This window comes from Podarcis muralis, chromosome 2, assembly GCF_964188315.1.
Source record: "Podarcis muralis chromosome 2, rPodMur119.hap1.1, whole genome shotgun sequence".
Classification (NCBI taxonomy): Eukaryota; Metazoa; Chordata; class Lepidosauria; order Squamata; family Lacertidae; genus Podarcis; species Podarcis muralis.
The window spans coordinates 48742963-48758109 of NC_135656.1; the positions used below are offsets into that span (position 1 = coordinate 48742963).

General features: G+C 39.8%; 1 protein-coding gene across 2 annotated transcripts in view; it reads left to right on the plus strand.

The window, feature by feature from the left end:
- The window catches only part of DOCK2 (dedicator of cytokinesis 2), a 255289-nt gene that overhangs the window by 51898 nt on the left and 188244 nt on the right, over positions 1–15147 (plus strand). For both annotated transcript variants that reach the window (XM_028717491.2, XM_028717489.2), the window contains exons 23-25: positions 4878–4986; positions 11119–11189; positions 11572–11678. In XM_028717491.2, coding sequence (XP_028573324.2) covers positions 4878–4986; positions 11119–11189; positions 11572–11678 — 287 coding nt within the window. The remainder of the gene's footprint in view (positions 1–4877; positions 4987–11118; positions 11190–11571; positions 11679–15147) is intronic.

The window sequence follows — 15147 nt, forward strand, 5'->3', positions numbered from 1 at the left end:
CAAGAGGGATTGTTTTCAGTGCAAAATGCCACAATAAGAATAACATTTAAGAACCTGAAGAGAGAAACAGCCATGATCCCAGCGAGTCATCAAACCTGGTCTATAATTTAATACTTTGCGGAATGCTTGGCATAAACTCTCAAAAAATGAGTTCCCCATGTTATCAAAAGTATCTTGTATGTTTAAAAGAAGAAGAAATAAATACATTTGTATTCCATACCCAGCAGTTTCTTCTACTCAAGCTGCGGAATATTGGAGGATCCCTAGCTTTCCTTGCTAAATGCCTAGCTATTAAAGCAGCAAATCATAGCCAGGCTTGCTGTGACTTTGATTATAGGAAAGGGAGGATTTCTTTGTTAGGGGTCCATCAGAGCTTCACTGGAAGGATTTCATACATTTTAAAATGTTAAAAATAAAATTAACTTTAAAACAAAGTTAGCTTCCGATTACAAAGCACACCAAAGGAAGGTGCTAACTACATGTTTGTAGCAACTACATTTTTGATGGGTTACTTCAAGGCCTAAAGCTAAAGAACCACACCTGTTGATTTATACTGTATACTCCAAGAATTATTTTGACTTCTGCAGCAGTTCACATTATTAAACCTTGTGTATCATATCAGATTACAATTTCAAAACAATTGGAAATCTTCTTTGTACAGAGGTCATGTTTTTGCTTTCAACTTTGGCAAAAAGTAAAAACAAACAATTTTAGGGACATCTATCCCCTCTTTTTTAATGTAATCTCGAAAAATGAGATTTACTATCACATTCTTGCCCGGTCCTGTTGAAGTTCCAGTATCTCTCTCTTTTTCTTTTCTTTTCCTTTTTTGACACATTGGAAACATAAATCCCAGACTGTTCAAAAACTTCAGCTCAAACTCCTCAATTTTAGCTTAGCGTGGAGACCAACATTTTACCACAATTTAATTTAATGCTTAGGTTGAAATTCCTTCTTCTCCCCACTGCAACAATTTTATCTAGTGCGCTTGTTATAATTAGACTAGACTTTGTATTGCCTGTCATTGTCGTCGTCATCATCACCATCATAGGCTTTTATTGCGCTAGCCATAGGCCATGGCATCATTCAGAAAAATAAAAGGAAAAACAGCAATAACCATAAAAATCATCAGGCACCACATATACAATATAAACCACAGTCACAACTACTAAGATTGTTTGTTGCATAAATAGAATAGCAGAAGATTTGCTAGTAAAAGGTGCCAAATTAAATATCTGAATCCCCTTTGCAGTTGACCGCTATTTTATCTAGTTCTTTCCTCCTGATCTTCTTAGCTGCCAGCGCATAGAGTGCTACTTTATAAGTTACAAAGTCATCAGTATCGCTCAGCAGCCATTTCACCCTTTCCAACCTATACAAGTGAGTTCCATTTGGAAACAGGGGTTTTATGAATCTCTTGGGTCTATATATAACAGGCATTGCAATAAATAGTGGTACAGGTCCTCCACACAGGGTTGCCCACACAGACAAAGTCTTTCTTCATAATGTACTTTGCCGTAGCATCCATCCAACACCGCTGAGGGCATCGACTGGAATCATAATTCTGTGAAAGCAATTCTAAGCACGGCAAGTGGGAGCTTTGATAGGTAACTGGCCCCGGTATGCTCAGTTTTAATAAGTGGGAACCATGGCGAACTCTTGGTAGAAGCCATCATGGTTAGATCCCTTTCTGCATGGGACCTAAAGAGACAATCTCTTAAGTGCCTCTTGTCCATCTTCATAGTCACCTGAAAATCTTGTAATTGGTATTGGGACAAGAGGCGTTGGATACCATCCTTCCAACATTTGGTCTGTTTCTGTTCTGTGTGTGACATAGCGGGGAATCTCTCCTCCAAAAGAAGTTGAAGTCTTTTCACATAATTTGAGCACAGGTAATCACTTCTGGCCTGTATTGTTGTCACAACACAATTGTTGTCAGTATACATCCAAATGAAACCCTGGAGAGGGAAATCAGAGTAAACCTATGGCTTATACATATGTTGATAGTCTGATTTATTTGTAGAACTACTGGTCTAAAATGAAACCAAAGATACATCCCATTAGCTGAAGTTACCTCTACTTCTCTAGGTTTTCATGTATCCATTAGATCAACTAAAAGCTACAACCTTGCAGCAACCGTCAGACATAATAACAGTATCTTTTTAGATGATTGCTTTATTTTTTCTCAAGTGTTGTTGACAAAAGCTTTAAGCTTTTTTTCATTACTGCAAGTTTGCCATCTGTCAAAAGACAATCACTTTTGACCTTCACTCAGTATTTCAGTCTTTTGAAATATTCATTCCCCAACACATTCTAGATATTATTTTCCTACCCTCTTGCAAACACAGGAAAATCACTTCCCCAGCACTTTGAGCAAGCTTCATTCAAAGCTGGTCTATAGTTACATGTCAGGACCCCTCCAGGCATTATTTTTATTGAAGATTCATCATGATGTACATACCTGGTGTTGATGGAGAGGCTATATGTTAATGCACTTTCAGGACAACTTGTGCCTGTGACAGTTGCAGGGTGGTTAAATGGCTTCAGTTGCCCACTTCAGCTCTTCTCCACATGTACGCAAAATGTGAGAGGGAGACTGCAGCACTGGCCCTGACCCCCTTGTGTGTAAGTTTTGCCCACATTAAAAATCCTGCAAAGGAGTGCCTATGCACAAACAGGCAATGCTTTGCAGGTACCTAAACGGGCAGGGTCAGCAGTGCATGTGAGATTGGAGGTGGGTTCAGCAGCACAGTCCCACTTCACCTCCTTAGTGTGCTTAACAAAAGTATGCTCAAGGTTTGCAGGGGTCTTGCATCTCCATGGCAATAGTTGAGCTTTTCTTAAAAAGTGAATACTGTATTTGGAGTAAAATTTCTATAAATATATTTTAGGCTATTATTTGTTTTACAAGTCCCAGGTTACCTCTTCTGCAGGTATGCTTGTTTTCTTTTAGACTTTTAGAGCTATGAGTTCTGAAGGAGCAATACTGACTTGAAATTAGTTCCGTTTAATTGTTTTGGGTGGTACCAATAGATCTCTGGATCACTAGTACTACCGTATAATATAAACTAAACATAAACATTTTCAAATCAGGAAATTGAGATGCTGTGTAGCAGATATGGGGGTTGGGGTGGGAAACCAACAGCAACCCAGCACTTATGCTCATTATTAAATAAATGCATCAACAGCAATGGGCTCTTTGTATGACAAAGGAATAATATGCTACATCAAAGCAGTGATGTTTAATAAAGGTAAGCAATGTTTCACCAACATAGATACTGGTTGTCATAACCAAGTTGTATGGTGTATCAGAATATAGTTGAAATAACTGGCAAAAAAATGTGAGTAGAAACAATCATAAAATGGCTTTTCCCAGCTGAGAAAATACGTTGTAAAAAGTGATGTTTACAAATCCTGTTTCCATGTTGTGCTGCTATAATGTATGAGAGAGTCTTACATGTCCAATGTGCTTGACTACATCGCATCTTCATGCAAGGGTAAGCTTTGACTTTTAGTTGGAAGTAAATGGTGCCAGAGGAAGCAACTGTAACTTGCAGATTGGATTGCTGTTAGCTTTTGTATATAAGCTTCAGGCAAGTATTAGCCTTCCCTTGTCATAATAAAACATGCATTTCCATTCTTGTTTCAACCTCATGTAGCGGGTTAGATTAATTTGCTAATAAAGAAGATTAAATCAGCTTTAACGACCACTGATAAACCTGATAGAATGAAGGCTGCAGTGCTGTTATTAACTAATGTGAATTGGGAAAAGTCCTTAATTTTGTTGTTAATTAGCAAGCTTTGAGCTTTACCTTTTTCGGAAAAAGGCAATATGTATTAACTGATATTTGATTTAATAAAGGTATAATACAACCAGATGATGAATGGCTAAATCCTGCTTTCGCCTTTTATAAATACTGCTCGGATATGATATTAATTCATGCTGGCTGGTAATCTAATTCACATTTGCTGTCTGGTTTTCTTAATATCTCGATTTGACACAGAATTGGATAGTGATGGAGTTACTCAGGAAACAATTATGAATAGCATTGGGTGCTTTAATTGTGCTACAAGAAACTGATGAGAAGGAATTTGAGGGTTTCGTGCTACAGACTTGTATAGTACAGGCTACAGCATTATTCATCTGAACAGAATAAGTGGCATCCAAATGCTAGGGCAGTTAGAAGTTTAGTAATCTAAGTAGCAGTGATGTGTTTGTGTTTTAAAAATATAGGGCTACCATTGTCTGGGATTTCCTAAAACTATCGTCCTGAATTAATCTAGATTGCTCCTGCTAATAGTGCTAGTAGTAGATTTTTATCACGTCTTAGTTCTTAGTAGTTGCATGGGTCCGGATGATGTCTGTATATGTTTTCCGAGTTCTCAAGTGCAGGACATGGGGAGACAGCCTGTTCTGAACTGGGTTGTACTCCCCTGGAAGGAACAGCTCCATAGCTTGGGGGTACTCCTGGATCCAACATTGTCATTTGAGGCCCAGGTAGCTAGGTGTGCCTGTTTCCAGCTATGTCTGGTTCACTAGCTACAGGCCATTTTGGATGGAGATGACTCAACCATGTTACTCCATGCTCTAGCAATTTCCAGACTGGATTACTGCAATGCATACTACATGAAATGTCCATGTTGTCTTCCAAAGACAGCCTCAAGTATTTTTTCTGTAAAGGCTATTAACTTGGGGTGGGAGTAGGGAAATAAATAAGTACATTTTTATGTTCTGTGTCCATGAATTAGAACAATAACATTAGGTTAGTCATTTTAGATACATACCGATGTATCTGTCTGATAATAACAGTCCAGTGATTTCATTTTTTTATTTGTTAGGGAGTTACATTTCTTAATGAGAATATGTTTTCTCTCAGGCTGTATGAAGGCAAAGAAGTGACAGAATTTGAAGAAGCAATGAGGAGGCTTTTTGAATCAATCAACAACCTGATGAGAAGTCAAGAAAAAACAGCCCTTATACCACAGGTTTGCCTACTTTACCTGTCTTGCCCTGGATTAGAGCATGTGGAAGTACATATGTAGATAGGCAGCTTTGGGGAGCTCAATCTATATTTCCCTCCCTCCCTTTAATGGAAGTATAGAATTTCTCAAGAGCTCTCAGAAACATGTGTGTGTGTGTGTGTGTGTGTTGTTTGTATGCTTATTTTAACACTGAAAGTTCTTTAGGACCAAATAATCTACTCTAAGCAGGTGCTTGACGCGGGTGGCAGTGTGGGTAAAAGCCTCAGCGCCTAGGACTTGCCGATCGAAAGGTCGGCGGTTCGAATCCCCACGGCGGGGTGCGCTCCTGTCGCCTGCCAACCTAGCAGTTCAAAAGCACCCCCGGGTGCAAGTAGATAAATAGGGACCGCTTACTAGCAGGAAGGGACGCGGGTGGCGCTGTGGGTTAAAGCCTCAGCGCCTAGGACTTGCCGATCGAAAGGTCGGCGGTTCGAATCCCCGCGGCGGGGTGCGCTCCCGTCGTTCGGTCCCAGCGCCTGCCAACCTAGCAGTTCGAAAGCACCCCCGGGTGCAAGTAGATAAATAGGGACCGCTTACTAGCGGGAAGGTAAACGGCGTTCCGTGTGCTGTGCTGGCTCGCCAGATGCAGCTTTGTCACGCTGGCCACGTGACCCGGAAGTGTCTCCGGACAGCGCTGGCCCCCGGCCTCTTGAGTGAGATGGGCGCACCCTAGAGTCTGTCAAGACTGGCCCGTATGGGCAGGGGTACCTTTACCTTTACCTTACTAGCAGGAAGGTAAACGGCGTTCCGTGTGCTGCGCTGGCTCGCCAGATGCAGCTTGTCACGCTGGCCACGTGACCTGGAAGTGTCTGCGGACAGCGCTGGCTCCCGGCCTCTAGAGTGAGATGAGCGCACAACCCTAGAGTCTGTCAAGACTGGCCCGTACGAGCAGGGGTACCTTTACCTTAAGCAGGTGCTTAGAAGTAGAATACATTGTTATTGGTCTGCCCAGAGTGCCCTTTCACTGTTACAGTAACCATGTGGGTAGCACTCTGTGGGACTCCTGCAATCATATGAAATAATTCCAAATGTTTAGGGCTTTCTGACAGAATTTGTGCCTATGTGACTAGCTTTGCCCACATGAAAAATGCTGAGAAATAGATTTTTTAAAAAAATAAATAAATACTGAAATATTGAATATTGAGTCAATATTTGAATAATAGAATTGTAGAGTTGGAAGAAATCCTGAGGGTCATCTAGTCCAACCCCCTCCAATGCAGGAATCTCAACTATCCAAGGAGAGTCAGTCACCTCTCAGGGGGGTCTGTTCCACTGTCAAACAGCTCTTACTGTCAGAAAGTTCTTTATTATTCCTCCCTGCCAACAACATGACTACCTCTGCCCCCCCTCATTCTTTTAGAAAGTGAATGTAGCTGTATAGCTTCCTTTGACAACTTGGTGTTGTAGTGAATGGGGTGGGGAGGAAACCTGAGCTTAACCAGGCAGCGTATGATATGCCTTAGACTTAGGTAGGTTGTTTTCTGAGGCACCAAAAAGGAATCGTAAGGTGGAAGGAACCACAAAGGTCATCTAGTCCAACCCCCTGCAATGCAGGAATCTTTTGCCCAAAGGGGGGGGCTCGAACCCATAACCCTGAGATGAAGAGTCTTGTGTCCCAGCTGATCTGAATCCTGTGCATTGGTGAATAGCACTAATCAATATCGAGGTGCCAAGTAGGCTAGCACAAGATCTAAATTCTATTTTGGTATTTGCAGAAGCCTTTCTTGGAGATATATTCAAATTTATTTATTATTCTGAGGCTGGGGTGTTATTTAGATTTGTGATAGCACTGTGAAATCTTATAGCTAATGTAATCCCACTACTAAGGGCTGGACGATCAATCTTCCTGCGAAGTAGCACAGCTGAGTATTAGAGCAAAAAATAATCAATTGCACTTTGAATCCCTCTATTTAGTTTCAATGCTAAAGATCTGCAGGTTGGAATAGGTAGTGATAAACTGGGAAAGTGAGACCAAATATGGATGAAGAGGCTTACATTCTGTGGAATTGAGGCTGCTAAAAGTAATTTAAGCATGGCATTTTACTGTTGTTGTTTTTTTAAAAATATGAGCCAGGAAACTAAGGACTATTGTTGTTGATAGTTGAAGGTCAGCATATGAAAATGTGTCATACATATATATATATATAATTATCCTCTTAATCCTCTGCTCAGAAGAATAAAAGTTTTTGTTTGTTTGTTTGGTTTTGCTTTGTGGTGTGGTTGTTAAGCAAAGCAAATATGTTTTCCTCAAGTACCTGATTTCATAGAATCATAGAATCATAGAGTTGGAAGAGACCACAAGGGCCATTGAGTCCAACCCCCTGCCAAGCAGGAAACACCATCAGAGCACTCCTGACATATGGTTGTCAAGCCTCTGCTTAAAGACCTCCAAAGGGCTTTGTAGTCTAGGGGCAATGACTGATTGCTCACACAGAGATGATTTTAAACACGTAGCTGTCCAGGAGGCAGAAGTGCCCTAAACATGTCCAAATATCATAAATTATGGTCAGCAAATGAATATTTCAGTAACAACATGAGAGAAGTTGAAACCACAAGGAAAGGAAATGCCATGTTTTAAGTCAGACTTCAGCAGCAGGGAAAGATAAGGTGCCAAGTATGTTGGAAAAGATAGGCACTAAAATGGAAATGCCACAGCAGTGTGTACATGGACTGAGTATAAATGAGAGCAGCTGAGCACTTTGATCATAAAACTAAGCTTACGATCCTGAGCGAAACTGCAGGAATATTTTTAGTTGTATCACTTGAATTTGGGTGGAGAAGTCTCCCCCTCACCTTTGCTTGGAATACTTTTCTTATAGAAACCAGACAATGTAATGATTTTTTTAAAAATAACCCCCTCTTACTATTCTTCCCCACCTCCAAGTTTCTGTATTATCTTGCTCTGAAGAAACTGCCTTACAAATAGGCACTTTAAAAACAATCAGTCTTGGAGAATCAAGTAAGGCTACAAGAAATGCCTTTCAAATTAATTTTTGTTTGAGGAGAGTGGGAAGGGATTTTACTGAAGGAACAGTCATATTTAGGTGGCCTGCTTTTTAAGTTTCTTAAGCCTCCCTGCTTGCAATTGAAGGGGCTATTCGCCTCTAGAGACAAATGATTAAAAAAAATTGTTTTTGTTTAAATAACCCCAGTGAATATCTGTGAACATTTCGTTCCTTTTAAGCAAGCACATGATGAAAATGTCCATGTACATGTCTGTTAACTTCAGATATGTCACTTTTTTGTGGGCATTTTCTGGCTGTTTAGATTTACTTTGCTATAATAAGAAATCTATATTTTAATGTGGCAGCACCTACACTTTGGAACTCATTGCTTCTTGATATCAGGCAGGCTCCTTCACTGTACTTTTTGGTGACTGCCAAAAACATGTTTGTTTAGACAAGCCTACTCAGATATGTGGAATTTTGATTTTGATTTGTTTTTAGTTTATTGCTGATTTGTTTTTGAGATATTTTAAATAGCTGTTTTTACTGATACTTTTATTCTTTTACTGATATATTTTATTATTTTGGTAAACCAGTTTCAGGTTTGTTTTTACAATCAAGCAGTATATAAATTTTATAGAATAGAATAAATAAATAACTAGATAGATAGAAATGTTTTGGCCTTTTAGTAGAACCAGTACAGCGTAATGGCTAGAGTGCTGGTCAGCCAAATTCAAATTCCTTCTCATTCATAAGATTCCCTGGGTATCCTTGGCTGAATTTCTCACAGCCTAACCTATGTCACATGAACCTAGTGTGAAAGAGAGTTCTGAGGATAATTACCACATGGAGGAAGGAACATGTAGGGCCACATTAACACTTGTAGACGTCATAAGCACTTAAAAGATTTTGGTGCTACACTCACACACTAATAAACCATAAAATATTTTTTTATTTTGCAGAACCGATAGTAAGATGGAAAATAATGTTTATTTTTGTATCCTTCCACTTTATTTATACTTTTAAAAAAATTCTCCTACTTTTTCTAATTGCAAAGTCTTTGATCACATCCTCAAAACTAATCTTACGCAACACATCTACTTCTATACTTAGTAGAGATAAGGTAACCAGCCTGCCTTGTTGCATAATTGTTCTGTTGGGATTTTTAACATACTTCAAGTGAGAAAATGAACACTCAGTGGAGCAATTTGTGACCATTAATGTTAAAAATCTGGCAATGGAAAATTTCTGTGGTGCTCCTGTTCCCTTGATGCCCTAAGCACTTGCTTATTTTGCTTCATGGTTAATCCAGCCCTGGGAATGTGTCTAATCTGTGTGGACTTTATTCGGTATTTTTTTCACAGTACAGAATCTGTGGACAGAGCTTATGTTTGTGCAAGTTGTACATAAACAGGCTATGTGCAGAAGAGTCAATCCATGTATTGCGATTGTTGGTGGGGTTAGCAGGCACAGTGCTATCCACTGCCAGTGTGCTTTGATTATTCCCAGAATGGCTGCTTACCCAGTCCTGTGGTGGGCGGCAGTTGCAGCCTGTTGCGACTGTTCCTGACCCCCCAGAAACAATGCTGGACAGGGTGGCCGGAAGTTGGAAAATCCCTATGCTGGCCATGAAGAGGGTAGGGTTTCCCACCCATCTCAATTTTGAGTTCTGGCCAATCAGGCCAGTCCATGGGGGTGGGACTTGGGAGCAGAGAAGAGTGGAGCAGGCTTCGCTCCAGTCTGCCCCCAGAATTACTGCCTGTTCAAACCTAGAATTGTCACAAAGACAAAGTGGTGGTTGGGATACACTACGCACACAGCCCTAAGTTACTTGAAAGAAGGATGAGATAAAATATGTAATAAAATGAATAATTCTGTTCCCTTTTACCCTCCCCCCTCAAAAACAGTACACAATAGTACAGTACATGCAAAGCTTTATGTTGCAAGTAGCATTTTGTGGTGACTGTTACCCAAAAGGAATGGAATAAGTTGGCACGTTGCTTTTAAAAGACAATTGAAATAACTGTGAAATAATTAAAAGTGACACTTTTGTTATCTCTGTTTGTTGGAGTATGGTGAACCTGGATGGCAAGCTTTGTACCAGACATTGTAAACAGCAACATTGTCTTTGCCAGAGTGTGCCATACTTAATGGGTTTGCCCTTGAGAAACATAGAAGTGTGGTGTTCTTTAGGACATGTGACGTACCATTTATGTGTGTGTTTGTGTGTGGTAGCACGTGGAAACAACAAGCAGCACTTTGCACATGCTTCTCTGTTTGAAGTTTTGTTTAATAAAGACCTGAATAAAAATTGAACTGAGCTTTTATTGCCATTTCTTTGGGGCCATCTTTTTGAGCCTCAATGTGTCTACTGCTCCCCTGAGAGTAAGGATAGCGCAGGGACTTGCTTTCTTATTAACAAACCGGAATGTATCTGCCATTATTATCATGTATCTTTCACATTCACAAATTTGTTGTGATGGAATCAGCTAAAATATTAATACTGTGGTGGGAATAGTGTGTGTGTATCTCATCTCATAAATATGCAGCATCCATGTGCATGGGTAATGTGTCCAGAAGCCTAACTTACCATAATGCCCTTTCCAGTCTAAAATATAAGCCTAGGTATTACTGAGCGAAAGCAAATGCAGTTGGTTTACTTCAGGTTGGTTCTCTGGGAGTGTATGGTTGTGTAATGTGTGTACGGTAATTCTTTTGTAGTGGAGAGTCAGGAGAAAACAAGTTTATTATTTTATTTCCATTTGGTTTTTTTCCATCAATCTAAATGCTTCTTACCAGGAGCTCAGGGTCCCATTTATTATTAAGCTATCCTCATGTATCCTTAAGTTGTGATGATACTCATCCAGACTTCCCTTTGTGCTGCATTTCTAGGCACAGGTTCTTGCTTTAAAACTGCATGTTTGAGCAATGATTTTTTGGGGGGTGGGGTGGTGGTCCTGGCACTCTTCTCGGGAATACCAGTGTTTTCCAGCTGAATCAGAGCAAGCAGTGATTAGGTTTTCCAAGGATTGCCATTTGTTCTCATTTAGCGATAAAACGTGGGTTTTCCTGGGTATGATGGCCTTTAGTTTACAGGTGTTTATGAAACATGCAACAAAATGATCAAGTATTTTATATTTCTTTCTTTCAGGTGGCTGCCTTGAAGTATATTCCTTCTGTTCTCCAAGATGTAGAAACAGTGTTTGATGTCAGGTTACTTAGGTGAGCTAACATTCAGAATTCAGTGTCATCTAGCTGACACTATACCTTTGGCAGGACTATGCTGGTATTGGGTTAGTTAGTTAAGTAAATTCACACTTGATGCATTGCTGCTGCAAACTCTTATTCTGGAACTGAAGTCATATCTGATTTCAGAAACAGCCTAAGTTGACATAAGCAATGTGTCTAAAAAGCATAGGTTTCTCATTACCAGATATAGAATAAGCAGGAAAATAACAATTGCTCTGTTGTGACAGTTAAAATATCTATGGCAAACACTAGCGCATTTAACTGTTTGGAATACCTCCATATGTTTCATCAGATTCTTTTTTTAAATATACCATATTAATCTAATCTAATCATTTCATTTTTCTATCTTTTGCAGCCAGCTCTTATATGAATTTTATACTTGCATTCCACCAAAATCTCTACAGAATCATAAAGTGCGCTCCATGAAGAATATAGTATGCAGCAATCTCTTTAAAAAACAAGGTAAATTCAGAATGACTTGGGAATAATGATTATAAAAACAACAACCCTGCTATCCCATGTTGGTTTAGGTCTCTCTCCAAATATCTTAGGCACATGCTCTTTCTTCTGCACTGCTTTGGCCCCTCTGCACTTTTGTTTGGACATGTTCACCCTCATCCCTTACGTATGATTTACCATGAACTGAGATGCTTCTGAGCTCCTGTAGACTCTACCTCAAGATCAGGTTAAAAGCTGCTCTGCCTTTTTGAGTTTAAGCACCAACAATCTGGCTCCATTCTGGTTCAAGTGGAGCCCATCCCTTTCGTACAGGCCTGGCTTGTTCCATAATGTTGCCCTAAACATATTCAAACTTCTCCTTCTGATACAACTGTCTCATCTGCCCATTAAGACTCCCAAACTGTGCTTGTCTAGCTGGCTCTGCCTTTTCATCAGGTAGCATTTCAGAGAAAGCTACATTGAAGGTCTTGGTTTTCAACCTCCTACCTAGCAACCTTCATTTTGCTTCCAGGACTGCATGACTGCATTCCACCACATCAGTGGTACCACATGTAACAAGATGTAACAAGACCACTGATTTCTTCCCTTCTACCAGGGGATATCCAGACGTTGCATGACATCTGCAGACAGGCTGCATATCCATCACAAACTTAATGACTGAATTGTTCACTGAGCCATTTCAATATGCTCTGCTATTTAAAAACAAAGGGCTTACTGATTCTTTAATTGTTGTATCCTTGAAAGCATTTGAGAAATGCTAGTGATATGCTATGGCACACATCAATTATTTGGTGGCTAACAGTTTGCATTAGGTGTTTGAGAGATTTTTTGAATTCCAGATGTTTCTGTGCCTCTTGGGTGTTTGCAAAAAATGCTGCAGAGTATGCCTCAAAAACACTTTATCATCTCCTGCTTCCTCAGTTCTGCTGATGCTTATAAGTTAATTATCGTAACAGTGTCTTAAGGATACTTTGCAGGATAAAGCATGCATTATAAGATATAGGAGCAACAATGCCTAATAATTTGTGCTGGTGCAAAACACACCTCAGCAAAACGTACCCACCACCAGTATAATTCAGCTGTTGTCCATTCATTTTCACCACCTCACTTACAGATTAAACTGCCTTTCTTTATTTTTTTTAAAATAAAGTTTTAATAAAACTTTTCAACATACAATAAAAAAAGAAACAAAACAAGAAATAAGAAAGAGAACAAAGAGAAAAGCAAGCAGACACAGAGATAATAACAGAAAAGAGAAAGAGATAAGTAAAAGTGACTTCCAACTATCTGTTTGTCAGTTGTGCCTGCAAAAGTTCCTTATAATAATCCAGTGTTCAGTCCAGAGTAATGTCCAGTTATTCTTCCCTCTGCTAGCTGATGTTAAATCCAGGCATCTCAGTTTCATTCCTTTTCCTTCCCATCCATGAAGTTCATAAGTAAGAATCAACCTTTAATCTTTCTCTAGTCTAACACCACAACTTTACCTCCTGATTTAAAAAGACATTTGGTCCTTATTCTTTATTCCTCGCGAGTTTCTTTGCTGTGTTTATATAATAAGACAATATCCATAATTGATTACAAATTATGTAGACATTAATTCACAGCCCAAACAATAGTATTGCAGGAGGCACGGCCACTTTTTCTTCTGAGATGATTCCAAGTTGTGCACAGAGTCCTCTTTCCATGAATTCCATCTCCTCCTCCAACGTCATAGCTCCAGCACAACATTGTTCCACTGCTTCCAGCACTGATACTACTGCAGGAGGCTTAGTCACTTTTTCTTCTCAGATCATTTCAGATTGTACTTCCAGCATCAACACTAAACCTATCCTTTAGGGCTGGCAAATCATCCTTGGTATTTCCCCCCAGGAGCTGTGACTCTTCGGGAATCTGTGTGCAACCTTCCTTATTTTCTAAGATGATTATGTTCTGAAACACTTTGTATCAGAATAAAAGATAATACATGGTGCATCTGCTTAAATGAGTTTCAAGTGCCTTATGGCATCTTCAAGTTTTTGTGACTTAAGCTTTTGTGCACCAAAGCCCACTGTGCCATTCCGCGAAAGCTTACGCCACAATCAGTTTGTGGGTCTTTAAGGTGCCACAAGACTGTTTGTTCTAATGCTGCAAGAGACTTTACATTCGCTGGAATCAATAAATGTTACTTCAAAAGGGAGTATAAAATAGTATGGTTACATGCCTCCTCTAACTAGGGAGCTCCTTACTATGAAGCAGACCATTCAATAAACACAGCATGCTAGTGGTAAAAGCAGCACCACCTTGAAAATGTGCAAGTTATTTGTTTTCTGGAAAAGCAAAGAAACCAATTTACTAGCTTTTCCTTTCATGAGATTTTTCTTCGTATTGTAATTTGGATTGCCCTATCTTGAAGAGAGATAAAGTGGACAGCCTGAGCCACTGCTAGCCTGAGCTGGGGAAAGAGACATGCTGGTGCGTGGGGCCGCTGTGCCTGTGCACCTCTTTTCCTGGCTCAGGCTGGCAGCAGCCATGATATGCAGAGTGCCTAGAAGACTCTATAAACATTCCACAGACCTTCAGCTCTTCACAAATGGACTCTGTGAAAACTCTTTTGACTTTCCTTGGAGACTTAACTTCTCTAATAGCTTATTTGAGGTTGCCAGTTGGTCAGTACTCATCTATATGGATCCATTCTATTACCCCAAATTTATTTGGCAACTGTTGGTGAGAAACTTTGGCAAAAGCTTTTTGGAGGTCCAAGTATATGATGTTAACCAATCTAACCCCAATCCACATAGGGTGATTTTTCTTCAGGGTGAGGCAGAATTCCCTTTGCAGAAGCTATGTTTATGCTTTCTCACAAAGGCTTATTCTTCTACATGCATAACAAATCTAGCTTTAATTGTGTTTTCCACATCCTGCTGGAATAGCTCAGTCAGCAGGGTTGTGGGTCTAAGTCCCAGCGCGGGGCAAAATATTTCATTTTTTGCAGGAGGCTGGACTAGATGACCCTCATTGTCCCTTCCAACAATTATGATTCTTTGAAATAACACAGGACAGTTAAACCAAGTGACCTGCAATTTTCTAGCTCTCCCTTGAGAGCTCTCTCTTTAAATAAATTTTAGAGGAAGAAAATCTTGATAGCTTTCCCCCTGAATCTTTGATATCTGGAAGGCAGAAGTCCTTGCCAAAAGGAAATCCCTTGTCTAGTAGCAATAGAGAAGTGTTATTCCGAGTGTTTCTAACTCTGGTTGAGAAGTTATTTGCAAAACTGTCAGGTCCCTTTCTCCATTGTTGGTAAGAAAGGCAATCCATTTTTAATTGTGCCTAGAGGCTTTCACAATGGGCTCAAGAGCTCTTACAAAATTTAATGAGAGTAAATAAATGAACATACTCCCTTCAGATTGTCAGACTCTGTTTCCCACTTCAAACAACACATCCACAGAAGTCGAAATAAATAGGTTAAAACAATATTTTGCTGCCTTTGTATGTA